At 48.2% G+C, this 27,814-nt stretch overlaps 1 protein-coding gene across 1 annotated transcript in view; it reads right to left on the reverse strand.

Moving 5' to 3' along the window:
• Positions 1 to 393: 393 nt before the first annotated feature.
• INTS1 (integrator complex subunit 1) overlaps positions 394 to 27,814 on the reverse strand; it is a 46,572-nt gene continuing 19,151 nt past the window's right edge. Inside the window, exons 20-41 of the mRNA XM_032230987.1 lie at positions 26,921 to 27,100; positions 24,606 to 24,755; positions 22,918 to 23,097; positions 21,460 to 21,564; positions 20,274 to 20,441; positions 18,830 to 18,941; positions 18,238 to 18,399; positions 15,927 to 16,073; positions 15,693 to 15,791; positions 14,164 to 14,288; positions 12,944 to 13,201; positions 12,095 to 12,254; positions 11,837 to 11,977; positions 11,535 to 11,715; positions 10,812 to 10,920; positions 7,853 to 7,983; positions 6,798 to 6,885; positions 5,679 to 5,905; positions 4,063 to 4,186; positions 3,566 to 3,699; positions 1,071 to 1,263; positions 394 to 405 (exon numbers count right to left, since the gene is read on the reverse strand). Of these exons, the coding sequence (XP_032086878.1) occupies positions 394 to 405; positions 1,071 to 1,263; positions 3,566 to 3,699; positions 4,063 to 4,186; positions 5,679 to 5,905; positions 6,798 to 6,885; positions 7,853 to 7,983; positions 10,812 to 10,920; positions 11,535 to 11,715; positions 11,837 to 11,977; positions 12,095 to 12,254; positions 12,944 to 13,201; positions 14,164 to 14,288; positions 15,693 to 15,791; positions 15,927 to 16,073; positions 18,238 to 18,399; positions 18,830 to 18,941; positions 20,274 to 20,441; positions 21,460 to 21,564; positions 22,918 to 23,097; positions 24,606 to 24,755; positions 26,921 to 27,100 (3,186 nt within the window). The remainder of the gene's footprint in view (positions 406 to 1,070; positions 1,264 to 3,565; positions 3,700 to 4,062; positions 4,187 to 5,678; positions 5,906 to 6,797; positions 6,886 to 7,852; positions 7,984 to 10,811; positions 10,921 to 11,534; positions 11,716 to 11,836; positions 11,978 to 12,094; positions 12,255 to 12,943; positions 13,202 to 14,163; positions 14,289 to 15,692; positions 15,792 to 15,926; positions 16,074 to 18,237; positions 18,400 to 18,829; positions 18,942 to 20,273; positions 20,442 to 21,459; positions 21,565 to 22,917; positions 23,098 to 24,605; positions 24,756 to 26,920; positions 27,101 to 27,814) is intronic.

The raw sequence follows: 27,814 nt of genomic DNA on the forward strand, positions 1-27,814 counted from the left end.
ATCCTCCTCCTTTCTAGCACGGAAAAAGTTCCCTAGTTGGGCCCATGAAACGTCTGCAAGAAAACCACCAAGCTCAGAGAGCATTAAAGACCCTACAGTCCTCCCTCCTCCTTTTCCCCTTCTCCTATCCTTTTCTTCCCCCTCCTCCTCACTCTTCCTCTTCTCCTTCGCCATCCACAAACCCACTCCCTTCTAGCACTGATGATGTCCCCTAGCTGGGTCATGAACGTCTGCAAGAAAACCACCAGCTCAGAGAGCATTAAAGACCCTACAGTCCTCCTCCTCCTTTTCCCCTTCTCCTATCCTTTTCTTCACCCTCCTCCTCACTCTTCCTCTTCTCCTTCTCCACCACAACCCACTCCCTTCTAGCACTGATGATGTCCCCTAGCTGGGTCAATGAAACGTCTGCAAGAAAACCACCAAGCTCAGAGAGCATTAAAGACCCTACAGTCCTCCTCCTCCTTTTCCCCTTCTCCTATCCTTTTCTTCCCCCTCCTCCTCACTCTTCCTCTTCTCCTTCTCCATCCACAAACCCACTCCTTTCTAGCCCTGATGATGTTCCCTAGTTGGGTCATGAAACGTCTGTGAGAAAAACCACCCAGCTCAGAGAGCATTAAGGACCCTACAATCCTCCTCCTCCTTTTCCCTTCCTCCTCCTATCCTTTTCCTCTTCCCCTCCTCCTCACTCTTCCTCTTCTCCTTCTCCATCCACAAACCCACTCCCTTCTAGCACTGATGATGCTCCCTAGCTGGGTCATGAAACGTCTGCAAGAAAACCACCCAGCTCAGAGACCACCAAGGACACCCCCACAGTTTGACCTTGAGCACCGGAGCCTCTCTTCCAAATGTCGTTCTAGAATGGCAACCAGATATTCTGCCCACTGGACCTGCTCTGAGCTATCACCCAACCCTGCGGGAGACGACGCTACCTTCTTGGTGACGTCCTTATCTGAAGCCGACTCCTGGGGACGAACTCTTTGCTATCCTGGCGTGTGTGTGTGAGTCTGTCTGTCTGTCTGTCTGCAGGACACATTCCCCCCCCTTCCCCAAAGCCGCAGCCCCTCCCCTACCAGAAGCAACTGAATGAAGGAAAGGAGACAGTCCCACAGCGCCCCCTGGTGCTCGTTCTGGAAAACGTGCGGCTGTAAGAGCTCCAGAATTCCCAGCACGTGCAGGAAGAAAGCCAGGTGCTTCTGTTGGCGGAATTCCTGGAAGTTGAGGTGGATCCGGCCATGCAGGAGGGCGGCCATCATCGGCAGGTGCCTGGGGAGGGAGACGGGAGGAAGAGGAGCCACCTCAGGAGGCGTTTCTGGCCAGGAGGGCAGGGCAGACCCTGCAGTGGAGTGGCTAAATAAGTTTTATAACAAAAACGAAACCCCCTGCAATCTCAAAATATCTGGAGCACCACTTGAACAAAAAAACCCCATCCATGTTTTGTTGGCATTGACAAAAATCCATCCATCGGTCAATTGCAAAAAGGCAGCTTGACTCGGAACAGCTTCCATCCTGCCATGAAACCGTATGTATGTATGTATGTATGTATGTATGTATGTATGTATGTATGTATTAGATTTTTCTAAGATTTGGCTAAGATGGCTAAGATTTCTGCCTAGTGTGCAATATAGCCCAGGTTCTAATCCCATTAAGGGTATGGCTAGCTGATGAGAGCTAAATAGCTTGAAATAGATCTATACTAGTCTCCCTTTATTTATCAGCACAAATACAACGTATGTATGTATGTATATACGTGTTGCATTTGTGTGTATGTATATATATATGTAGCATTTGTGCTGATAAATAAATAAAGGGAGACTAGTACAGATCTATTTCAAGCTATTTAGCTCTCATCAGCTAGCCATACCCTTACTGGGATTAGAACCTGGGCTATATTGCATCTTAGGCAGATGTGTTAACCACTAGGCCACAGGATCTCCTCCTTATCAGCTAAGCCAGGGAAATAGGTATGTACTGTGTCACAACCCCTGGTATGCCCAAATATGGGAGGAAGCATACTTCATATATATATATCTGTGTGTGTGTGTGGTGTGTGTGTGTGTGTGTGTGTGTATGGTGTGTGTATATATGTATGTATGTGTGTGTGTATATATGTATGTGTATGTGTGTGTGTGTGTGTATATATATATATATATATATATATATATATATATATATATATATATATATATATATATATATATATATATAGTGTCACAACCCCTGATAAGCCCCAATTATGGGAGGAAGCTAATTGCTTCCATCACCTGTCAATCGTCACAAGAGTCCATCACAACAGAAACCCAATATTTTTACTGTTGCCTTTGTTATATTTGAGTTTTATTTGTGCTGATTTATATATATATGTATGTATGTATGTATATGTGTGTGTGTATGTGTATATACATATACATATACATACATACATACACACACACACACACACACACACACACACACACATATATATATATGGTGTCATGGCAGGATGGAAGCTGTTTATACATAATATCTTTCTTTCTTGTTCTATCTAAACATTTCTCTATTATATATGAACAAATTTAACTAAGTTTCCAGTTTATGTTAACATTATCAATAATATCTATCACATTTATCAAGTTTATATAATCCTCATTATATTATACATCCCCTCTTTAGTGCTTCAATTCTTACCCATTTTTCCATTTTAATCCAACTCACAATAACCTTTTTGATTATCCCTCTGCGATGAAACCTTGAGCCCCATCAAAACATCCACACGTGCCGATCCCAGGCGCTCGGCAAGGACTTCGAGACGGGGATGAAAATAGGCAAAATCCAGCCTAAACATCTGGCTGGCTGTGCAGCCACTTATAATAATAAAAGGTGCTAGGTGGGAGGACGAGCTCCTTTTTTGAGCTTTGATGCTCTTTCACACATTCCAAGGTCCGAGAAAAGGGGGAGGGGAGGGCCTGGAGCAGAAAAGACAAAGTCTCTCTCCCTCCATCTCCCTCCCTCCATCTCTCTCTCTCTCTCTCTCTCTCACTCTCTCTTTCTCGCTCTCTCTCTCTCTCCCTCTTTCTCTCACTCTCGCTTTCTCTCTCACTCTCTTTCTCTCTCTTTCTCTCTATCCCTCCCTCCCTCTTTTTCTCTCTCACACTGTCTCTCTTTCTCACACTCTTTCTCTCTCTCTCTCTTTCTTTCTCTCTTTTTCTCTCACTCTCTCTTTCTCTCCCTCCCTCCCTCTCTTTTTCTCTCTCTCTCTTTCTCTCTCTCTCTTCTCTCTCTCTCTCACTCTCCCCTCCCTCCCTCTCTCTTTCTCTCTCTCTTTTTCTCTCTCTTTCTCTTTCTGCCTTTCTATCTTTTCTTTCTCTCTCACACACACACATCTCTCTTTCTCTCTCTCTCTCTCTCTCTCTCTCTCACACACACACACACACACAAACACACAGGCACACCACCATCATGCTAACAAGGCTGAGTGGCGGGTGCAACTCTGGAAGCAGAGCTAATGCCTCCCGGCCTTGTGCAGCCAAAAACTCTTGAACCCCCCCCCTCCCACCCACCCCCAATGAGCCAAGAGGCCACGCACCTGAGCAGGAGGATGGGGTGAGCCACGGCCAGCTTCCGACATGCCATATTGGCGTCCCAGAGCCGCCCTTCATTCATCTTCACGTCGCCGGCGTCGGCGAGGAGGGTGATGAACCGGTGGATCAGGCTGTCCAGCTGCAGAGAGACAGAGACATACCTGAAACAGGTAACCCAGGGAGGCCCAACCTTGGTGACTTTGAAGGCTTGTGAACTTCGGCTCCCAGAATTCCCCAGCCGGCACAGAGAATTCTGGGAGTTGAAGTTTGCCAAGCCTTAAAATACAGGAGGAGGAGGAGGAGAAATAATCTTATGTACACTGAGAGCTTATGCACCTAAGACAAATTCCTCGTGTGTCCAATCATACTTGGCCAATAAAGTATAAAGAATCAATACATAAGGAAAACAGCTGTGAAGGAAGCGGGGATTTCTAAACTTGGGAGAGCCACACAAAGGAGGAATCTGTTAGGAACTTCTGGGCCAAGCCAGAGCGACATTCACCTTACAGGGGCTGCTGTCAGTGGCCCCTTCGCAGGACAAGAGGCTCTCGGGCATCGGCACCAGGAGCTCCGGCAGCTGAAGGTACATCTGTAGGAGGAGATCTCGGGAGTGTTTCCCCATGGAGCTGAAACAGAGATGGAGATTTGATGGAGCATTTCTTGCAAAGACAAAAAAGGAAACCTGCGGATTTTAGGGGTACTGGCATTCCCGTCCAAGGTCAAGTTTTGCTGTTGGGATTTGCAAAGCGCCGTTTATTCCCTTGGATGCCAAAGAAAGGATCCCGGGGATTCTGAATGATGGACCGCAGAAGAGCCAGAAAGCAGCTTTGGGATAAACCAGCTGCAGCCCAGAATAGGCCACCCCGGAAAGGATTTCACAGAGACAAGAGTTATGTAGAGAGTCACTAAGTCCAGATAACATTCAGAAGTACTTAGATAATACTAAGAAGAGGAGGACAGAAGGAGAAGGAGAGGGGAAAGGGGAGGAAGAGGAAGAAGGGGAGGAGGAGGGAAGAAGAAGGAGGGAGAAGGGGAAGGAGGAGGAGGAGGGAGAGGAGCAGAAGGGGAGGAGGGAAGAAGGAGGAAGAGGGAGGAGGAGGGAAGGAGGAGGAAGAGGAGGAAGAAGGGGAGAAGGGGAAGGAGGAGGAGGAAGAGGAGCAGAAGGGGAGGAAGAGGAAGAAGAAGAGGAGGAAGAAGGGGAGGAGGAGGGAAGGAGGAGGAAGAGGAGGGAAGGAGGAGGAAGAGGAGGAAGAAGGGGAGAAGGGGAAGGAGGAGGAGGAAGAGGAGCAGAAGGGGAGGAAGAGGAAGAAGAAGAGGAGGAAGAAGGGGAGGAGGAGGGAAGGAGGAGGAAGAGGAGGAAGGGGAGAAGGGGAATGAGGAAGAGGGAAGAAGGAGGAAGAGGAGGAAGGGGAGGAGGTGAGGGGAAGGAGGAGGAAGAGGAGCAGAAGGGGAGGGGAAGGAGGAAGAGGAGGAAGAGTGGGGAAGGAGGAGGAAGAGGAGCAGAAGGGGAGGAAGAGGAAGAAGGAGGAAGAGGGGGAGGAGAGGGGAAGGAGGAGGAAGAAGAGCAGAAGGAGAGGGGACTGAGGAGGAAGAAGGGGGGAAGGAGGAGGAAGAAGGGGAGAAGGGGAATGAGGAGGAGGAGGGAAGAAGAAGGAAGAACAGGAGGAAGGGGAGGAGGAAGAGGAGCAGAAGGGGAGGGGAAGGAGGAAGAGGAGGAAGAGTGGGAAAGGAGGAGGAAGAGGAGCAGAAGGAGAGGGGAAGGAGGAGGAAGAGGAAGGAGGAGGGAAGAAAGAGGAAGAGGAGGAAGAAAGGGAGAAGGGGAAGGAGGAGGAGGAGGAAGAGGAGGGGGAGGAGGAAGGGGAGGGAGGAGGAGGGGGGAGGGGAGGAAGAAGGGGAGGAGTGGGAGGAGAAAGAGCGGAGGGGGAGAAAGAAGAGGAAGAGAGAGGAGGAAGGAGCAACAACAGGAGATTCTTGCAAGGATCTGACTTGAAAGGCTCAGTTACTGTTGCCCATCTCAAAAGTTTTCAACCTTCTGCAGACCCGATTTCCTCTTCCGGTCCGCAAGAGCAAAAGAAATCCCTTCATGCACTTATCGATCTCCCTTCCAGGCAGGCTCACCTCTTTCCCCACTCTGGATGGAGGAGATCAGGTGCTCGGTGACCCCTTTGGATCCTCTGCATGTTTCCATGGCAGCAGCTCAGGAGGAGGGGCAGCCGGGACTGGGTGACCAAACAGCCGCTCTCCTTGGGGTTGGGGGTCCTGCTTTCCGATTCCGCCAGGATGAGCCCCACCAAGCTCAGCAGCTCGGAGGTCCTCAGGCGCAGGACGAACTCTTCCCGGCGTTTCTGTCAGCGGTCAGAGGGGAGGGATCAGGCAGGCGCAAAGGGGAAGGGATCCCGAGGGTTCGGAAGATCGAAACGGATCCAATGGAGACTCAGCTCAGATCAAAGCAAGTCACCGAATCGGATCCAGATCATTCAAAAGTAGGGTTTATGCAAAGAAACATCTGAATTGACTGGAAAAGATCAACTGCACAGTTCGACGGAGTCTCCTTTCGTGGTGTGTGTGTGTGTGTGTGTGTGTGTGTGTGTGTGTGTTGGTTACTTGGAACCCTGACATTGTTAGAATAGTCCTGATTGGCAGACCCATGGGAATGAGGTCAGCCAATGAACTAAGTCAGCCGACGGGAGCTTAAACAGATCTGAGTGTGTGCAGAGAACTGAAACAGAAACTTAAGAAGGAAGCAGTCTGCTGCTGTGAGAAGTAAACTTAAGCAGTCTGCCTGGGCTCGTCTGCTGAAACGAAGCTAATTGCTTGTGTTTGCCTGTAACCCTCCAGCCTTGGGTTTACTTGGAAGAACCAGCTGTTGGTATTGTACATTTATTCATCTATTCTTATCCGTATAAGAAGTGAATGAATCCAGCTGCATCAGTTATCTGTGTGAGCTTTCTGGATTTGAATTTATGCCACAAACTCTGACAGACATCTACAGGGTGGGATGGGGAAGAAGAATGTGGGACTGAAATTACTTCTCCCGACCATACAAGGTTGAGAAGGAACATCACCTGGCATCCCTTCATTTCAAAATGTGTCTTCTTCTTGACTGGTTGAAGGCCCACACCTTCCCCATTCCAACATGAGATCCCGTCATGAAAAAGTCTCAAATACTTGGCTGGGGAGATGCTTTTGAGGAACCCGTGATCCCATGAGCTGGATCGGGCACACACGAACACATACCTGTGGGATCCTTTGGTCCCTCCCTTGCCAGATGCGGGGCATATGAATGCAGGCCCACAAGAAATCCAAGGAAGCCGTTGGGTCAAAACTGTTTGGAGAGATCAAAGTGAGGGGGCAGCATCCAAAAGAACCGCCTCTTTGGCCCGAGTCCCACTTCCCAGACCCCAAATGCTGCCCCGCCTTCCTCTTGGGAGGCTGTTTCCTAGGAAAGAATAGGAGCCAGCTGTGTGCAGCAGCTGCCAAAAAAAAAGCCAGCGCAGTCCTAAGCTGCATCAACAGAGGGATAGAATCAAGATCACGTGAAATGTTAATATCACTTTATAAGGCCTTGGTAAGCTCTGCTGGCCAATGGCAGGACACAACACATAGGCTGTATGAAGGTGGGCAATTCTGGCCCTTTTATGGCCTGTGGACTTCAACTCCCAGAATTCCTCAGCTGTTCGGAAGTGACCATTCTTCTTAGTTCTAGGGTTGCTTCTCTCCTTGGTCAGTTTCCATCCATTGCTTCTTCCCCTCCCTTCAGGCGCTTTGGAGAACAGGCTGACCCCCCCCTCCCTCTTCTTTGGGGCAGCCCCTTGATATGGGAAGACTGCTATCATGCTGGCTCAGGAATCCCGGGGGTTGATCAGGTCATAAAGGGGCCATAGCTGCACATCCCTGGTCCATAACTATGGTTTGGTCAAAGTCAATTCAGTCAATTCCAGATCTTGTCCCTTTTTCCTTTTTTTCTTTCATCTCTCTCTCACTTTTTCTTTCTTTTCTTTTTTTCTTTCTTCCTTTCTTTCTCTTTCTGCATGTGTGTGTGTGTGTGTGTGTGTGTGTGTGTGTGTCAGTGGTGGGTTTCAAAAAATTTTGGAACCTCTTCTGTAGGTGTGGCCTGCTTTCTGGTAAAAACCTCTTCTAACTGGTTCGGTAGATTTGACCCACCTCTGCCCCTTCCCCACCGGAGAGCGAACGTCGGGCTAGAACGGAGTGGAACTTTCTACCAGCTCACCGGACCAGAATGTGGGTTGTTGGCCGGGTCTTCTACGAATGGGTGGCCCTGGCAGCCTTACCTGCACTCTTGGCTTCTGCCGAGCATACTCCGGATGCAACGGTGAAGCGTGGTCCAGCTGGACTGGTGTGTCAGGAGGGCCAGGAGGTTCGGGCGGAAGGAGAGGGGCTCCGATTCCGATGAATCTTTACCCTGCGGAGGGAAAAGGAAAGGTTGGGGAAGGGGCATCAACAAGGCAAAGCAGAGAGAGATATAAACGAGACTGGAAAAAATGGATCGATTATATTTATTTATTTATTAGACTTATATACCGCTTTATAGGGCTTTCAGCCCTCTCTAAGCAGTTTACAATTATTATTATTATTATTTTAGCAAATTGAGTCAGCAACTTGCCCCCACAGTCCGGGTCCTCATTTCACCCACCTCGGAAGGATGGAAGGCTGAGTCGACCTTGAGCCGGTGAGATTTGAACCGCTGAACTGCAGATCACAGTCAGCTAAAGTGGCCTGCAGTACTGCACCCTAACCACTGCGCCACCTCGGCTCTTTATATACAAAATAAATATGGGACTAAGAAATTCCAGATAGCTTATGCTTAAGATCAGGAATGATAAAAATTGTTTAAAGTTAGCCTAGCAAGGAGGAGCTAAGCTCAATGTAAAGATGTTATCAATTTCCTATTCTTTTTTCCAATATATTTTAGACTGTTTTTGTTAAAGATTTATACCGTGTATGGGTTCTGGGAAGTCAGGGAAGGGAAGGCTGGGGGGGGGAGGGGGAGGGAGGGATGCATATTAGGCTTGACGATGGGTGTTAGATTTTAATGTAATAAGATTGCACATGTATACTGTCTTCTCTTATTTTTTCTTTAAAACTAAGATATGTTAAGTATATTGATATGGAAGCATAAATACCATCAACATAGATTGGAGTTTGCTCAGAAGCGGAAATACACCAATGAGAGGAAGAGTGGGAAACAGAGGAGAGAAGAAAGATGGAAAGAGAGGGATAGGAGAGAGGGTAAGGGGGGAAGATGAGGAGGATAAGGAGGAGTGGAATGCAGAGAGAGGAGAAGGAGAAAGGAAGGGGAAGTAGAGCAGGAAAGGATGATGGAGGGAAGAAAGGAGGTAGGAGAGAGGTAGAAGAAAGAGGTGTATGGAGAGCAGAAGAGCCAATGATGGGTTTTTATCCTTCTGGGCGTTGATGGCAAGAGGAACTGATGTAATTACTACTTAATACAATAGGATATTGGCTATGTAATAGTATACGTGTGATTATATGTTATGAAAATGGAAAATAAAAGAAGTATATTTCTGAAAAAAAAAAAAACAAGGTAAAGCAGAGAGGACATCTCTAGAACTGATCACAACGCAACGCTCAACATTGTCCCTGCACCTTCAGGGGTGTGTGTGTGTGTGTCTTTGTGTGTGTGTGTAAAACCAAGTTTATTTCTATGTTTTCTGAAAGAATCTGCATCGGCTTCTCCAATTCTTCCTTCCTCAACTTGCTTTAGAGCCAAAATACATTCGCTGGGGAGGAGAACACCAAGGATTCCAGGCTGATGAGTCCCTTGACTCCATCCTCAGGAGCTGCCTCTTCTTCTACCTACGCTGTTCTACTGTGCGCTGCTTGGAGTGCCCAAGCATGGCTTGAATTCTGTCACGCTGCCCAAGGACTGGATTGGAATTCTTGCATCCATATTCTCTTTTTGGAAAAAAGGTTTTATTTCTTTTGAAAAACACAAATATTTCATCATTCGTCAATCATTAAAACATTAAAAGAAGGATAAAGTTTACTCCTCAGCTATTCTTACTAGGTATAGGTACTGACTTTACAGTGGTAGAGACTAACTTGATTCTGCACCTAATAACTGCAGCAAGACTGTTGGTGGCGCAATACTGGAAGAAGGAAGACTTGCCTACAATCCAAGAATGGACATTGAAAGTCACAAACTTAGCCGAGATGGCTAAAATATCTGTATATCTTAAAGATCACTCAAATGAGAGATATAAACGAGACTGGAAAAAATGGACTGACTATATACAAAATAAATACGGGACCAAGAAACTCCAGTTAGCCTATGCTTAAGATCAGAAATGATTTAAACTGTTTAAAGTTAGCTCAGCAAGAAGCAGCTAAGGTCAATGTAGAAATGTCATTAATTTCTTTATTTCTTTTTTCTCAATAGATTTTAGACTGTGTTAGTTAAAAATCCATACCGTGTACGGGTTCTGGGAAGTCGGGGGGGGGGGAGGAGGAGGGGGGAGGAGGAGGGGGTAGGGGGGGGAGGGAGGGAGGGGCATACAAAAAAAATTGTACTTCGACTGGATTGGAATTCTTGGCCACGCCTAGACCCCCCAAAATTGCAAAGAGCCCAGGCCATGTAGAGCAGGGATGGTGAACCTTTCAGGCACTGAGTAAAACGTGTGTATGTTCCTGTACCCCAAACCTGAAGATCAGCTGGCCAGAATGTGCATGCCTGGTTTTTTTGGCAGGTTTTGGGGCTTTTTTTCAGGCCATTTGTGGCCCCCAAAAATCTGTTTTTGGGGGGTGGTTTTCGGGCGCTCCCGCACCTGCGAAGACCAGAGTCGGAAACCGGAAGAGCAGCTGGCGACAGCACGCATGCCCACAGAGAGAGCTCTATGGCAAAGGTTCGCCATCATGGGAGTAGGGCAATGGTGGGTTCCGGATCCAGTTGCAACTAGTACAGTGCAACGGGACTCGGCATCCGCCACATGTCGCGCACAGTAGGCGCTTGCATACTTCCCACCCGTGACGATCCACGACGCCTCCGCGATGCTCCAGCCACTCGGCGGAGCGTAGCGCAGGTGCGGAAGCCCCCGAGAGCTCAAATACTGGTAAGGAGGGAGGGCCCTGCGGAGCACCGTACCGGAATGGTATCCTGTGCTCCCGCCCATATTGGGATGTACCGGCCGTAACCCGCCACTGGTGTAGGGCTTCCCAGCTCTTGGAAGGGCGGCCATGTCTCAACCTTGACCGAGGTCCCAGGCCGATCCTCACCTTGTCCCAGGAGAAGAGCAGTTTCTGCTGCAGATCAGGGCAGCTGCTGACGACTTCCGGATCCAGCAACTCCAACCAATCGATGAAGAGCCCCGAGGCGCTTTCGACACTGAAGGGGGAGGAAAACAGCAGCGGGTGGAACGATGGAGCGAAATTCCCAGAGGAGACGGGAAGGAACGGAAGACCAAGAAGACAACCGGAAGAAATTCAAGGTGTTGGTTATCACCTTTAAAGCCCTACATGGCTCAGGACCAGCGTACCTGCGAGACCGCCTATTGCCACACACCTCCCAACGGCCGATAAGATCCCACAGGGTGGGCCTCCTTCGGACGCCGTCAGCCGGTCAGTGTCGGCTGGCGGGCCCCCGGAGGAGAGCCTTCTCTGTCGCTGCTCCGACCCTTTGGAATCAGCTACCCCCAGAGGTCCGGACCCTCCCCACTCTCATGGCCTTCAGGAAAGCTGTTAAAACCTGGCTGTTCCAGCAGGCCTGGGGCTGTTGACCTTATCATTAAGGTCCAGCCCCGATCAGAAATGTATGCGTGTTGGGAATTTTTAAATTATTCTTTTATTTTGCTTTTCTCTTTTTCTCTTTGTAAGCCGCCCGGAGTCCTCCAGAATTGGGCGGCCTAGAAATTTAACAAATAGATAGATTAGATAGATAGATAGATAGATAGATAGATAGATAGATAGATAGATAGATAGATAGATAAGAGTCTACTCAACCTGGAGCTCTCCGCGTCTTTCTTAACGCGACTTTCCTCTCGGCACTGGAGCAGCAGGGAGGTCACCACCGAGATGGGCCCGGAGGCAGGAAAATGGGCCGTCATCTCTGTGGCCACGGAGAAGAGGGTCACCAACAGCTCCTCCAGATATGGCGAGCGCGTTTTGGTCAGGCCTTCGAGGACTGGAAGGAGGGAGGGAGGAGAAACAAAATTGTCCTGAGACTCAAGAGGAGAAGAACAGGCAGGAGGGGAGAAATGGGAGGTGGGTGGGTGGGTGGGTGGGAGGGAGGGGAACAACCCCACCTTTGCTGACAAGCTCTGGTTCCACATTCCACGTTCGGCTGGACTTCAAGGTGGCCACGATGGCGCGGACGGTGGAGCCGATGACTTGCGAGTCGTGGCAAAAGGCCAGCGCATCCGCCAGGTGCAAGAACCCCGCCTGGGCTGCGGGAACCAAAAGGAGGAAGGGCCGTGGAACAGCACGGAGGGAAGATGGGCTCTGCTTAGGAAGGGCCCCCTGCTTCCATGCCTCCCCCCCAATTCTCCCCATTTTCTTCCTACCATCGCTGATCCTGTGTTGGGACGAAAACTGAACGGCGAAGGACTTGAGCTGAGTCCGGAGGAGGCTGTCTTCCACCCCTGGGCTTTCCAGCCACTGCAACATCTGCATGAGGACTTTGAAAAGCAGTGAGGAGAAGGCCTCGTCTTGGGGAGTGTGGCGCTGAGAGGAGGAGGAGTTAGTAATAGCAATAGCAGTTAGACTTATATACCGCTTCATAGGGCTTTCAGCCCTCTCTAAGCCGTTTACAGAGTCAGCATATCGCCCCCAACAACAATCCGGGTCCTCATTTCACCCACCTCGGAAGGATGGAAGGCTGAGTCAACCCTGAGCTGGTGAGATTTGAACAGCCGAACTGCAGAACTGCTGTCAGCTGAAGTAGCCTGCAGTGCTGCATTTAACCACTGCGCCACCTCGGCTTGGGGTTATGGGCAGAACCACCAGCCTCCAAAAGGGGTGTTAAAAAGGCCTTGGGTGAAAGTTCTGGCCCAGGGTGAAGATGCCAACAGCTGAGGCCCCCCATGATCAGGGAAGAATCCCCTTCGTGACCCAAAGGGCTTTGAAACAGGATCTGCCCAGAGCTGCTTGGGAGTCAGATGGGTGGCATATACCAGTGGTCAACAACCTTGCCAACTTTAAGACTTGTGGACTTCAACTCCCAGAGTTCCTCAGCCAGCAAAGCTGGCTGAGGAACTCTGGGAGTTGAAGTCCACAGGTCTTAAAGTTGCCAAGGTTGGAGACCACTGGCATATACATTAAACAAAATAGGTCGATAGATCGAAACTCTTCATCTCTGGGTCTTCTACCCCCCCCCCACTCCCAGGACCTGACTTTGGCCCCGACAGCCTCACCTGGTGCTGCCACAGCAGGCGCAGGAGAGGGCAGGCCACGACGTGGTTGCGGTGCATGGCCATCACCAGGGCTCCTCCGTGGGGCGAGTTCAAGAGGGCCGCCAGGGCCTTTAGCAGGCGCGCTGCCGTCTTGGGCGACGACGGGCCCCCTCCTTGGCGCAGGTGGGCCAACTCCTGGCCGAGGGTCTGCTGCAAAGCCAGGGCGAGGGGCCGCGGGTTGGAGTTTGGCCAGCGAGGGTCTGGAGCCAGTGGGAACAACTGAGAAGGAAGGAAGGAAGGAAGGAAGGAAGGAAGGAAGGAAGGAAGTCAGAAAGGTGATACTTGGCTCAAAACTGCTAAATTAGGGGTGCTCCTTTTTAAAGATCTATGCCCCTTCTCTAGAGTTCACTCCAGGAGATAGTGTGTTATGGGCAGTTTTCGACTTATGACCGTAAGGGAGCCTTTATGGCTGTAAAGCAGGTCACCCACATGACTGTTCTAACTGAGGCTCCCCGAGAACCTGAAACAGACTCCTGGTCCCCACAAAAACCCCTTTGATTCATGGACTGTGAATTCTACTCATTCACATCCAGCAAAGTCTTTCGAGGGAGGATTTACGGTCACAGACCTTCTCTGGCTTGAAGAGCTGTCAGGCTGATTCCTGCAGAACTTGGCAAGGAGCCTCAGAGAGTCACGAACCAACTAATCATCTAAGGATTAGTTAATACTTAATTAATTAGGGAACTAATTGTCTCCTGCAAACTCCACTCCCCTTTCGCTCCTCTTTTATTTCCTCCGAGAGGGGCCATTCATCGTCCACCTGTGGCCTTACTCCCAAGTCGACCCCTGTTCTTTAGCTGCTCCCTTCGTCTGGCAACTCTGCGCATGCGCACTCTGGGAACAGGCTCCAGCTGTTCTTCTGCCTCACTGATGTCCGACTCCGAAGGCAGCTAATAACTGTCAGATGGCCCTGGCCCACTCTCTGCCTCCGACACAGAGCCCTCATCCGAGCCTTCCCCAGACTCCAGGACTGGCCCAGGTTCCTCCCCAACCTCCTCACTGTCCGAATCTGCTGCCAGCTCTGCTGTCTGCCGGCGGGCCACAATGACCGAACCTCATTTTATTCGTGTGTTTTTTCCACAGCAATCGTTAAGCAAACCACCGTGTCCGTTAAGTGAATCCGTGGCCCATGAAGAGAACTCCCACCGCCCCAAAAGGAAAAAAAGGCAAAAGCCCGTTACCTGGAGAAGGATACCCGCTAAGTCGGCCTCGGGATCGACAATCGGGAACTGCGCTAAAGTTCGGCTTCTGCCTTGCCCTTCCGGAACCTCAAGGCTGGATTTGATGCGTGGGGCATCGTCGCTATCTGAAGAGAGAGAGAGAGACAAAATCTTGTCAGTTTCAAAGACACACACAAACACAAACACACAGTTTCCCCCAGAGCAATGCCTGTGGAGATTCTCAACCATCCAGTCCTGATTGTCCCAGAGATCTTTTTTCAAAAGGCAACTGGACTTCGTTTTTCTTTGAAGATGTTTTGCTTTTCACTCAAGAAACTTCTTCAGTTCATGAATGGCCCCCAACCCTGTTAGGTAAAGGTGAAGGTTCCGCCCTCGCACATCTGTGCTAGCCGTTCCCGACTCTAGCAGGCGGTGCTGATCTCCATTTCCAACCCGAAAAAGCCAGCACTGTCCGAAGACGTCTCGGTGGTCATGTGGCCGGCACGACTCAACGTCAAAAGGCACACGGAACGCTGTTTCCCACCAAAATGGTCCCTACTTGTCACAGCGTATTGCCACCCCCTCCGCACATCGCGTTTTCGGCTTCCGTGCGTCGCTTTTTTTGGCCGGTTCCAGGCGGCAGCCAAAAAGGCTCTGCACGGAGGTCAAAACAGGGCACTGGGCAGCAACGGGCAGTTGTGGAGATCTCAGTAGCCTGGAAGGGGTGTAAAACGGAGCCTGCAGAGGCTGAAAATGCAAAAATGCGGAGGCGGCCATGGGCTCTGGCAATACCTGCAGCCTGGAACAGCTGGATGGATGGTATTCCGGGAGGCCGATCCAACCACCACTCAGCTGTTCGTGCTAAATCAGACTGCGATAAGGTGCTGTAGCTGACTGCTTGCTGCAAGGATTCTAGCCAGATGAATACTGACAGGTGCTGGTAGGCGGAAGCAGATTTTTCCTTCATCTTTTCCTCCCCCCAAAAGACAGGTGCGTCTTATAGTCTGAAAAATATGACATGTAGTAGGGTCTCCTGCTGGAGGTTGGATTAGAAGACCTCCAAGGCCCCTTCCAACCTTATTATTAAAAATGAGACGATATTGAAATGAAAATCATGTTTTTCTTTAATAGAATCATAAATGTGCTTTCTGGGAGTATAACTATTGCATTCCATCTGGCTAATTCAATGTTAGAAAATTGTGCATAGTTCTGATTAGACAAGATTTAACTTACTGGTAGTACTAGTCGTCTGGCTAATAACCTGGCTATTCCAGCAGGCCTGGGGCTGTTGACCTCTTGACCGAGGTCCAGCCCCGATTAGACTGGGTGCATGATGTGCTTTCTTTTAATCTGTTTCCTTCTGTTTGTTTTAACCTTTCTTAAAATTTTATTTCTGTAAGCCGCCCGGAATCCTTCGGGATTGGGCGGCCTATAAATTTAATAAATAGAAATAGAAATAAATAGAATTATTCCGCGCTGTAGCTACTGAGACAGGCAGCTGTGGGAGTCAAAGCAGCAAATACAGGACCGTCAAAAGCTGAATACCGAACCTGGGTGGGACGGCAGGGAGGCGGTGAGGAGGGCGTGGAAGGTCTGCCCTCCCGTGGCTCCTCTCTCGTGCTGCACCTCCACAAGGTGGGCCATGTAATCTGTGAAGAGACGACAAGGGGGGGACCTCCGTCAGAGGAGTGTCCGGTGGCTTCGGCAGAATCCCCAAACGCCCGGAAGAGACTGGTGGGCGAGGGAGGGAGGGAGGGGAAAGATCCGATCCAGAAACCTCTTACTCTTGTCCATGATGTTCTGCTCCAGGGTCTGAGGGTCGTGTGAAACGGTTTGATCCAGGTACTGCAGGAGTTTGCTCATGCTGGAGACCGGGATGCCGAAGGACTGGACGAAGAGCAACAACTGCTGGGGCTCTAAATCATGTAAGGCTGGAGTAAAAAGAAACAAGGAATGCAAAAAAACCCCGATGGATTGTAAACCTGATTATACGTATTACACTATTCTACTACAGCAGTGTTTCTCAACCTTGGCAACTTGAAGATGTCTGGACTTCAACTCCCAGAATTCCCCAGCCAGCGTTCGCGTTCGCTGGCTGGGGAATTCTGGGAGTTGAAGTCCAGACATCTTCAAGTTGCCAAGGTTGAGAAACACTGTACTACAGTATAATTATGATGTTAGTATTAAAATTGTTAAAATCTACAAGAAGGCAGCAATCGAATAGCAAACTTAGCAGAATAGACATGCAGATACGGGAAGCTGTAAAATTATATTATATGGTTATGTTGCTTCTGTATTTCTTTTTGTATTTTTTCCTCCCCCTTTTTCTTTTTTCCTTTTTTTTTAACTTGTGGTTTTTTTTAAATTTGAAAACGTTCAATAAAAACTATTTTATTGAAGAAAGAAGAAAGATGGGAAGAGAGGGATAGGAGAGAGGGTAAGGGGGGAAGATGAGGAGGATAAAGAGGAGTGGAATGTAGAGAGAGGAGAAGGAGAAAGGAAGGGGAAGTAGAGTAGAAAAGGAGGATGGAGGGAAGAAGGGAGGTAGGAGAGAGGCAGATGAAAGAGGTGTATGGAGAGCAGAAGAGCTAATAATGGGTTTTTATCTTTCTGGGCGTTGATGACAAGAGGAACTGATGTAATTACTACTTAATACAATCGGACATTGGCTATGTAATAGTATACATGTGATTATATGTTATGAAAATGGAAAATAAAAAAGTATATTAAAAAAAAAACTATTTTTATTTTTTAAAAACCTCCAAATTCAACACCCTCCGGTGCAAAAGAGGAGGGGGAGGGGGCTTTCTTTGTGAATCCGCACCGAAATGTTTCTCCTTTTGCATTTGAGCATGCAAGAAGGGATAGGAAAGGAGGAAGGGAAAGGGGGAAAGAAAAAGAAAAGAAGGGAAGAGGGCAAGGAAGGAAAAAAGAAGGAACGAGGGGAAGGAAGAAGAAAGGAGAAGGAAGAGGGAAGGAAAAAGAAGAGAAGGAAGGAAGATTATGAGAGTGAGGGAGGATCTCACAGGAATCCCACATTAACTTTTTGGCCACACGAATCCCGTGTGATGCCCACCATGGCCACGGTTCCACCACAAAACCGCGCTCGACTAAACCGCGCCCGACTAAACCGTGTCACTGACGTCATCAACAGGGCGACAACAGTGCGGAGACAGAAGCACGCTGTAAACCCTAAACCTAAAATTAACCCCTAAACCTAAACCTAACCCCCTAAACCTAATCCTAAACCTAACCCTAAACCTAACCCTAAACCTAACCCTAAACCTAACCCTAAACCTAACCCTAACCCTAACCCTAACCCTAACCCTTACCTTAAGTTGAATCGGCTTGCTTTCAAAGCGCTATTTAAAGCGCCCTTCTTTCTCCGTGCTGGCTGTTGTCGTTCTGACGTCAACGACGTGGTTTAATCGGGTGCGCTTTAGTTGAGCGCGGTTTTGACGGGTCACGCATGGCCACACCCACCACGCCCCATTAGGGTCGAACACAACCCTAATGCGGCCCTCCATGAAATCAAGTTTGACACCCCTGTGCTAGACAGACAAACTTCCCTTTTTCCAACCCGCTTATATGCATAATTCTGTATTTATTTATTTATTCTGTTATATTATCAGTGGTTGGTTGCAGGCGGTACGCCAAGGTACGGGTGTACTGGTGCCTGCCGGGAGCATCGGGTACCGTTCCGGTACGGTGCTCTGGAGGGCCCACCCGCCCGCCCGCCCGCCGTCCTTACCTGTATTTGAGCTCTTCGGCGCTTCCGCATACGCGCATTAGGGTACGGCACCTGCGCGATGCTCCACCGAGCAGCCGGAGTGTCGCGGAGGCATCGCAGAGCATTGCAGGAGGTAAGTATGCATGCCAGCGTTTATGTGGCGGACGCTGGGTCCCGTTGCACCATAGCGGTTGCACCGGGATCCGGAACTCACCGCTGTATGTTATGTAGTGTACATTGGAGGCGGTGACCCTTCGAGAGCCGTATACAATGAAATTTCACTTTAACGAATGCCGATTAGCGCACCTTCAAAATGACCATAAAAGGCTCGTTCTGGTTTTTTTATTCTTCTTCTATATCCTTACCTGCATCCACCAACCGCGGCACCTCCGAGCGAATCATGCGCAGCTTCAGCCAATCAGGGAGCAGCAGGGCCTCTTCGGAGGTGTCCACCAGGAAAGCTGTGGGGAGGGACTTCTTCTCGGGGAACCAGATGTCCAGCAGGGCGTAGAAGTCGCTGTCGTCCGCTTGAAAGAAATGTGGAGAGCAGAGATGTCCAACCTTGGCCGCTCTGAAGACTTGTGGGACTTAGCAATAGCAGTTAGACTTATCTACCGCTTCATAGGGCTTCCAGCCCTCTCTAAGTGGTTTACAGCATATCGCCCCCACATTCTGGGTCCTCATTTCACCCACCTCGGAAGGATGGAAGGCTGAGTCAACCCTGAGCCGGTGAGATTTGAACCGCTGAACTGCAGATAACAGTCAGCTGAAGTGGCCTGCAGTACTGCACCCTAACCACTGCGCCACCTCGGACTTCAACGCCCAGAAGCTGGCTGGGGAATTCTGGGAGCTGAAGCCCACAGGTCTTCTGAGTTGAAGCATCTAGAAGCACCCGCGACTCATCGAAACGTCCCCCCCTCCCCCCGTGGGTTGCTTTCACAGCAAGCTTCCCTTCACCTTGAGGGGGTCCGAGGGTCAGAAGAATCACCATGGCGTGGACCACAAGGATGTGCATCGTGGCAGTTTCTCCACCGCTCCAGCGAAGGAAGACTTGGTCCTGAGCCTCCGACTAGAACAGAGACAGCAAGGAAGAGCGTTCGTGGCAGAAGCTTCTCCCCGCCACTTAATCCTCCTTGGGAACTAAGAATCTCCCTCCGGAGGAAGGAAGTAGAGAATGGAGGGACAAAGGAAAGGAAAGGAGTGGAGGGTGGAAGAGAGAGGAAGAGAAGGAGAGAAAGTAGGAGAGGAAGAAGAAGTGTGGAGGAGAGGTAAGGGAAGAAGAAAGACGTAAGGGAAGGTGGGTAGAAGAGAGAGAAAAAGAAGAAGAGGAGGGAGGAAGAGAAAGAAAGAGAAGGAGAGAAGGTAGGAAGGAGAAGAAAAAGGGTAGGAGTAGGGAAGAGGTAAGGGAAGGAAGAAGGGGATGGAGAGAAGGAAGGAAGTAGAGAAGGAAGGAAGGGAGGGAGAAAAGAAAAGAAAGAGAAAACAAGGTGGTGTCTTAGCAGGTGCGAAGGATGGTAAACAAAGCATTCCAAACTATACCTTATAACCTTCCAAATGGAATAATAATAATATAAGAATGGCAAAGAAAAAGAATAATTATGTGAATGTATATCTATAATCTGTATGTAAGAAAATAAATGACAGTAAAAATATAAAGCACAATATAGGTAAATAATATTTGGTCATAAGTAGCTAAGTTTAAATAAACAAAGAAATGTACATAAAAATGGATAACGAATAAGGAGATTATGAGCGCAAGATAGAAATGTATAGAAGGGAAAACACTTAACTGCAAAGAAACCGATTCGGAACTGCGGTACGATATACGATGGAACTTATTGTTCCTATGTTGTTTTTAAGTTATGCGTTTGTTTTTGTTGATGTGCTTATGTGTTTAAAAAATAAAAAATAAGAATCTCCCTCCATCATGAATTTGTGGGTCAATGTCTAGACAAGCTTGTAAAACACTCGTTTTCTTTCAGATTGTAATTTCACGGCTATCTTAACGGAATAACAGAGTTGGAAGGGACCTTGGAGGTCTTCTAGTCCAACCCCTCACTCAAGCCGGAGAGCCTGTGCTGTTCCCGACAAATGGCTCTCCAGGCTCTTCTTGAAAACCTCCAGCGATGGAACACCCAAAACTTCTGGAGGCCTTCATACACTTCCATCCAAAACAGGGTTTCTTGAGCTCAGCAACTTTAAAAATAATACACTTCAACTCCCAGAATTCCCCACTCAACTAAAGACGCACGGACTTCAACTCCCATAAATCCTCACGCTGGTGTGCTGAGGGATTCTGGGAGTTGGAGTCCACCCTTCTTAGAGGTTGCAAAACCCCGCCCTAGAAGGCCAAGGGGAAAAGAGGGCTGGGAGGGAGGGAAGGGGAAAGAGGGACACCCACCCAGTTGTAAACCTCCTCGCCGTCTTTGGCCTGGAGCATCCGCTTGATGTAGCGCGAGAAGATGGAGAGCAGGGCCACCAAGACGGAGTCGGACTCTGAGCAGTAGGAGAGCTTGGAGAAGAGGTGGGACATGATGGTGGAGCGCTCTACGATCAGCCTGGCCACGTCCTGCAGAGGTGGAGAAGGGGAAGGAACGAGATGTGATTGTGCTGACGCTACGCATTGTCACATATGGTGGACTTGTAAAAAAGTCAAAGCATTTTGGATAAAAATATGGTGGATTATTCAAAATATTCTTAAAAAGAGGATAAAGTTCACTCCCCAGTTATTCTTGTTAGGTATAATTACAGACTGTACAGTTATAGAAACTAATTTGATTCTGAATTTAACAACGGCAGCAAGATTGTTGGTGGCGCAGTACTGGAAGAAGGAAGAATTGCCTACTATTCAGATTGCTGTGCTCTTTCAAGGTATCCTCTGAAGCTGCGCCTAGCGCCAGGTTTGTGGTCTTTCCTCCATCTCCTTTTCCCCTCCCTCTTTCTTTCTTTCTTTCTTTCTTTCTTTCTTTCTTTCTTTCTTTCTTTTTTCTTTCTTTCTTTCTTTCTTTCTCCCTTCCCTCCCTTTTTTTCTCCCATCCTTCCATTTCTTTTTTTTCCTCTTTCTCCCTTTCCTCTCTTTTTATCCCCTCCCTCCCTTTCTTTCTTTCCCCCTTCCCTCTCTTTTTTCTCTCATCCCTCCCTTTTTCTTCCTTTCCTTTTCTTCTTTTTTCTTTTCTTTTCTTTCTTTCTTTCCCCATTTTTTCTCCCTCCCTCTTTCTTAGCACCCCCCCACACCCCCTTTTTGGCCTAGCAGGAGACGGTGAGTTCCAGTTCTGCCTTAGGCATGAGAAGCCTTCGGGCGAGTCCCTCTCTCAGCCCAACTCACCTCACAGGATTGCTGTTGCCGGATGGGGGGGGAGAGGGGGAAGAGGAGGAGGAAGGAGTATTAAGTACGCCCGCCCCCTTGAGTTATTTATTAAAATTAATAAAGGTTAGCATATCAACAAAGAACAGAACCAATTTTGGCGCACCAAGAGGAATGCTCTGCAGTCTGTCGGGAGGTGGAGTTTCTTTTGGCTGCTAAACGAGGAGGCGTCTCACGGACACACACACACACACACCCCAAACCAACCCCTGGCTCCTCTCACCAAAGCCAAGTCGTTGTGTTGGCCTTGTTCCTCCACTGGAGCATGCTGGGACAGGTACACCAGGTAAGCGCTGATGGTCTGAGGGTCTGTCTCCATGTGGACGGCCTGGAAGGGGAAGCCAAGAGAACGCAATGTTACCCAAACTGGGTTCTGGGTCAGAAGAGGTTTCCAGGTATTGGACAAAAATTAAGACATGGTTGGAAGAGATGATACAACAAGGTATTGAGCTGAAGAAGCTAAGATCAACATAGAGATGTTATTAACCTCTTTTTTAAAATTTCTTTTGTCTCAATATATTTTAGACTGTGTTTGTTAAAAATCTATACCGTGTACGGGCTCTGGGAAGTTGGGTGGCGGGAGGGAGGTGGGGTGTTAGGGGGGAGGGGAGGGGGGATATATACTATGTGTTAGATTTCAACGTAATGCGATTTCACATGTATACTGTTTCTCTTTAATTTCTCCGTAAAATTAGGACAAGCTGAATACATTGACATATAGTAGAAATACACCAAGGGGAGGAGGAGCGGGATAGAAGGAAGAGGGGTAGAGAGGGCGGGAGAGAGGATGGGAGGGAGGGTGAGAAGGAAGGGAGGGAGTGGACTGGGAGAGAGGAGTGGTAGAGGGGGAGGGGAAGTAGGGTAGAGGGGAATGAAGGAGGGAAGATAGAAAGTTGGAGGGGGGCGGAAGAAAGAGGTGTATGGAGAGTGGAAGAGGTATATTGGGTTTCTATTTTGGGGGGGTATTGCTAAAAAAAAAAGGTATTGAGCTGAAGCCAGAAACATTTCTGCTTGGAATTCTACCTGAAATTTATAATAAAGAGAGTGCATATTTAATTGTTCATACATTAACCGCAGCTAGAATTGTATTTGCACAACATTGGAAAAACGTAGAGATCCCTATTGATGAGACGGTGATAAGGAAAATATTAAGAATGTGCAGGAATGAAGAGATTAACATTAGCAATGAAAGAGAAAGAGCAAACAGAATATTATATGGTTTGGGAAGCATTTCGCCAATGGCTGGAGAAAATAAAAGGAGTTTGGAAATGAAGAAAACTAAAAAATAAATAGACAATATCCTTAGATAAAGATATAAAACTGTTAGCATGTGTATGATAAGAATAATGATGTTTAACGTTGATATATTATTACTAGAAGACAGTAAAAAGAAAAATGGAGCATTTTATAACGTCTGAATGCTCAATGTATTATAATACTACATTTAGGGAAATAATGTTAATATGAACAGGACAGACGTGGCAAAAGAGGAACGATGTTGCACAGAGATGTTTGTACCCAAATGGCACATGGCTTAAGGAAAGATGGAATGTTTATTTTTGTAACTGAAACATAATAAAACTTTAAAAAAAAAGAGAGAGAGGCTTCTAGGGTTCACTGCGCCATTCCTCTGGGATTGGGTGGCCTATAAATCAATTAAATAATAATAATAATAATTCACCTGCTGCAAAGCCACCGCCGTGGTGGTCCGGACGCTGTCGAACAAGGGCAGCTTGGGGAGATCCCGCAGGAGCCACTGGTAGCTCCGAAGCAGCTCGAAGTCCCAGGAATCTTCCTCCATCGGGTGCTCCTTCTCCTCCTTCTCGGGGAGGGCTCCTTCGGAAAGCACCAAGGACAGGCCCTGCAGGGGGGAGGAAGACACGGGGGGGATCGCATCCAGCCTGACCTGCTTTTCAGCTGGACGGGCAAAACAGTCGGCTTCTGACAAAATCTGGTGGCTGTCAGCAACATTGGGATTTTTTTTCCCCCTACAAAAAGTTATTACGTTTCAAAAACTAGAATAAAAAATAAAGGAGAATAGAGAGTAAAGTAGAGTAGAGTAGAATAGAAAATAGAATGGAATAGAAAATAGAGTAGAATAGAAAGAGTAGAATGGAGAATAGAGAAGAATAAAGTAGAATAGAGTAGAATAGAAAATAGAGTAGAATAGAAAGAGTAGAATGGAGAATAGAGAAGAATAAAGTAGAATAGAGTAGAATAGAAAATAGAGTAGAATAGAAAAAGTAGAATGGAGAATAGAGAATAAAGTAGAATAAAGCAGAATAAAAAAATAGAGTAGAATAGAAAGAGTAGAATGGAGAATAGAGAATAAAGTAGAATAGAGCAGAAAATAGAGTAGAATAGAAAGAGTAGAATGGAGAATAGAGAAGAATAAAGTAGAATAGAGCAGAAAATAGAGTAGAATAGAAAGAGTAGAATTGAGAATAGAGAAGAATAAAGTAGAATAGAGCAGAAAATAGAGTAGAATAGAAAGAGTAGAATGGAGAATAGAGAAGAATAAAGTAGAATAGAGCAGAAAATAGAGTAGAATAGAAAGAGGAGAATGGAGAATAGAGAATAAAGTAGAATAGAGCAGAATAAAAAATAGAGTAGAATAGAAATTAGAATAGAATAGAACAGAACAGGACAGAACAGAATTCTTTATTGGCCAAGTGTAATTGGACACACAAGGAATTTGTCTTGGTGCAAATGCTCTCAAAATATACACACATCATAAACCATAAGATGCAGCACTTAATAATATAGTATCAATAGTATAAAATACAAACAAGCAGAGAGAGAAAAAGGAGTTGAAAAGAAAGGAAAAAGGGTAGAAGAAAGGGGCACCTGCAAACAAACAAACAAAAAAGAACTGATAGAAAAAACCACCCTTCTTCCATACAGATAAAAGCCTAAAAACCAGAATAAGCAACAGTGTTTTGGAGGAGAGCGGGAGAGAGAGAGAGAGAGAGAGAGGGAGGGAGGGAGAGAAAGAGAGAGAGAGAGAGAGAGACTTCTGGCACAGATGGGAGTTTGCAGAAATACAGGAAAAATACTTTAAACAGAAACCTCTATGCCCTCTCTCAAATCTAGCACGATGGGACTTAAGGGATGAACATGGATGGTTTCAAGCTTCAGGACTGAAGGAATTGCAAGCAGGGGGCAGAAACTCCAGGCTCGGAGCCCCCCAAAGCCCCTCACGCACCCCCCTGAACAAAAACATGATGGGCCTCTGGGGGAAGGACTGACAGTGCACCAAAAACGAGGTTGCATCGCGATATTTTATCCTGCCTGGCTAAGAATTTGCATTGTGCCCTTCCCTGCTCTGAAGCGGGGATGGACGGACGGACGAGGCCTGGTGTTCCTTACCTTCATGGCCAGCACCCGAGAGGCCACCTGGGAGGAGCTGAGGCGCCTCAGGAAGTAGTCCAGCACCTCGCACGTGGTCTGCTCGTCGGCGGTGGGTCCGAGAAGCATGTCCTGCAGACAGCCGAGCAGCTGCCGCTGTTTTTGCTGCCTCTGCGGAAAAGCGGCACGCGGTTAGGCGCTTGAGGTACGTTTCCCTACTCGCTGTAAAAATGCACTCGGCAATTGCGGGGGGGTGGGGGAGTTGTATCTGAGTGCATCCTTGTCGTGGTGGTGGAATGGTTAGAATGCAGCATTGTAGGCAAACTCTGCACACTGTCGGCAGTTCGATCCTGACCGGCTCGAGGTTGACTCAGACTTCCATCTTTCCGAATTCGGGAAAATGAGGATCCAGATAGTTGGAGGCAAGAGGCTGAATCTGTAAACTGCTTAGAGAGGGCTGGAAAGCACTATGAAGTGGTATATAAGTCGAAGTGCTGGTGCTAAGGAAGCACTAAGGAAGGAAGGAAGGAAGGAAGGAAGGAAGGAAGGAAGGAGGGAGGGAGGGAGGGAGGGGAAGGAAGGAAGGAAGGGGAAAGGGAAGGGAGGGAAGGAGGAAGGAAGGAAGGAAGGAAGGGGAAAGGGAAGGGAGGGAGGGAGGGAGGGAGGGAGGGAGGAAGGAAGGAAGGAAGGGCCATGGTGGCTCAGGAGTTTCTATACAGCAGTGCTGTAAATTCTGCCCACTGCCAGCAGTTTGATCCTGACCAGCTTAAGGTTGACTCGGCCTTCCATCCTTCTGAGGTGGGTAAAATGAGGAGCCAGATTGTTGGGGGCAAGAGGCTGACTCTGTAAACCGCTTAGAGAGGGCTGGAAAGCACTGTGAAGCGGTATATAAGTCTAAGTGTTATTGTCCTTCCTTCCTTCCTTCCTTCCTTCCTTCCTTCCTTCCTTCCTTCCTTCCTTCCTTCCTTCCTTCCTGTCTGTCTGTTAGAATGCAGTATTGCAGACTAATTCTGCTGACTGCCTACAGTTCGATTCAGCTCCAGGTCGACTCAGCCTTCCATCCTTCCGAGGTTGGTGAAATGAGGACCCAGATTGTTGGGGAAAAGAGGCTGACTCTGTAAACCGCTTAGAGAGGGCTGTAAAAACACTGTGAAGCGGTACATAAGTCTAAAGGCCAAGTTCTATCCTTGTAAGAATTATGAAACTCTTGTTCTTCAACATCCAGGTAACTCCTCAACTTACGACCACAATTGAGCCCAAATTTCGTTGCTAAGAAAGACAGTTGTTCGAGTTCTACCCGGTTTTATGACCTTTCTTGCCACAGCTCTGAAATGAATCCCTGCGGCTGGAATGTTAGTAACATGGTTGTTAAGCGACTCCGGCTTCCCCCTTCACTTTTGCTTGTCGGAAGGGGGTCATGGGACTCAGGGGACGCTGCAACCGTCATAAACACGAGTCAGCTGTCTGAATTTTGATCACCTGAACGTGGAGATGTTGCAATGGTCGTAGGTGTGGGGAAACGGACATAAGCCACTTAACTGTTTAACTGTTTATTAAATTTATAGGCCGCCCAATCCCGGAGAATTCCGGGCGGCTTACAGAAACAGAAATTAAGAGAAATTTAAAACAGATAAAAACACGACAAATTTAAAAAGACACAACATGCACCCAATCTAAACGGGGCTGGACCTCAATCCAGAGGTCAACAGCCCCAGGCCTGCCGAAATAGCCAGGTTTTAATAGCTTTTCGGAAGGCCATGAGAATGGGTAGGGTCCGGATCTCTGGGGGCAGCTCATTCCATAGGGCCGGAGGAGCAACAGAGAAGGCCCTACTCCGAGGCGTCACCAGCCGGCATTGTCCAGCTGATGGCACCTGGAGAAGGTCCATCCTGTGGAATCTTATCGGTCTTAGGGAGGTGTGCGGCAGAAGACGGTCTCGAAGGTATCCGGGTCCTAAGCCATGTAGGGCTTTAAAGGTGATGACCAGCACCTTGAATCGTGCTCGGAGACCAATAGGAAGCCAGTGCAGCTCGCGGCGGATAGGTGTAATGTGGGTGTACCTAGGTACACCCAGTATCGCTCGCGCGGCTGCATTCTGGACTAATTGTAGTCTCCGAACACTTTTCAGGGGCAGCCCCATGTAGAGCGCATTACAGTAATCCAGTCTTTTTACAGTTGCCGTTGTAACTTCAGTCACTGAATGAAGGGTTGTAAATCAAGAACTACCTGCAATGTTTGGGCCGGGATGAATTTCCCGGCGTGATTCCATCAACCCTCTTTCCAACTTGGCTGTTTTGCTTTGCAAATAATGGGAAACCAGAAAAATGAATGCTTACCTGCCGTTTCTTGGCCCGCTGCTCTTTGCTTTCTCCTTCCTCTTCCTCCTCTCCAGAGGCCGACTCATCTGCGGCGTCATGCAGGAGGAATTCGCAAAGGCACTGGACTGGGAGGACGTCCAGCGAGCCCTCGCTGGACTGGACGAGGTCCGCCAGCCACGGCATGGACTGCGAAGAAGCCTAGCGGTGAGGAAGAGGAAGGGGACAGGAGTCGGTGGAGGAGGAGAGAAGGACTAGGAGCATGGGCTTTCCAATCAGAGTGAAGGCCTTTCGGGAGTAGAAGGCCAGGGACTGGTGCTCGGAGGCTCAGCGGGCTGAGAGGGTCAGCCAATTCCAGGCCAGTCCCACTGGAACGAGGCCCTCCGGCTCTTCTCCACCAGCAGTGCTTCCCTCCAGCCTTCGCCCAAAGCCCCCCACCAAGAGGCCGAAGCAGACCCCAAGTCGGAATTTTTGCCCCCCTCCGACCCGCACAAAAAGACCCCGAAGGGGGAGACTCTCTGCAGCAACACAAGCGTTCATTGCAGGTATCCATCCCAGGGGCTGCAGTTTTTTATTTTATTTTATTTTATTTTATTTTTTGAATAAAAACAAACAAAACCATCCTCCACTACAAATTGTAGAAAGTGTGTCAATTGGTTACAAAGAGCTTTCGTGCATCCCTTCCACAGTCATCACCTATGATTCATATCAAGTTATCTATTTTACATCACATATATTTATATATTGGCTCAAGCTGATATAGGAAGAGGACCTGTGGCTCAATGGTTAAGACATCTGCCTAAGATGTAATACAGCACAGGTTCGAATCCCAGTAAGGGTTTGGCTAGCTGATGAGAACTAAATAGCTTGAAATGGATCTATACTAGTCTCCCTTTATTTATTTATCAGCACAAA

The sequence above is a fragment of the Thamnophis elegans genome, chromosome 14, assembly GCF_009769535.1.
Source record: "Thamnophis elegans isolate rThaEle1 chromosome 14, rThaEle1.pri, whole genome shotgun sequence".
NCBI classification, from domain to species: domain Eukaryota; kingdom Metazoa; phylum Chordata; class Lepidosauria; order Squamata; family Colubridae; genus Thamnophis; species Thamnophis elegans.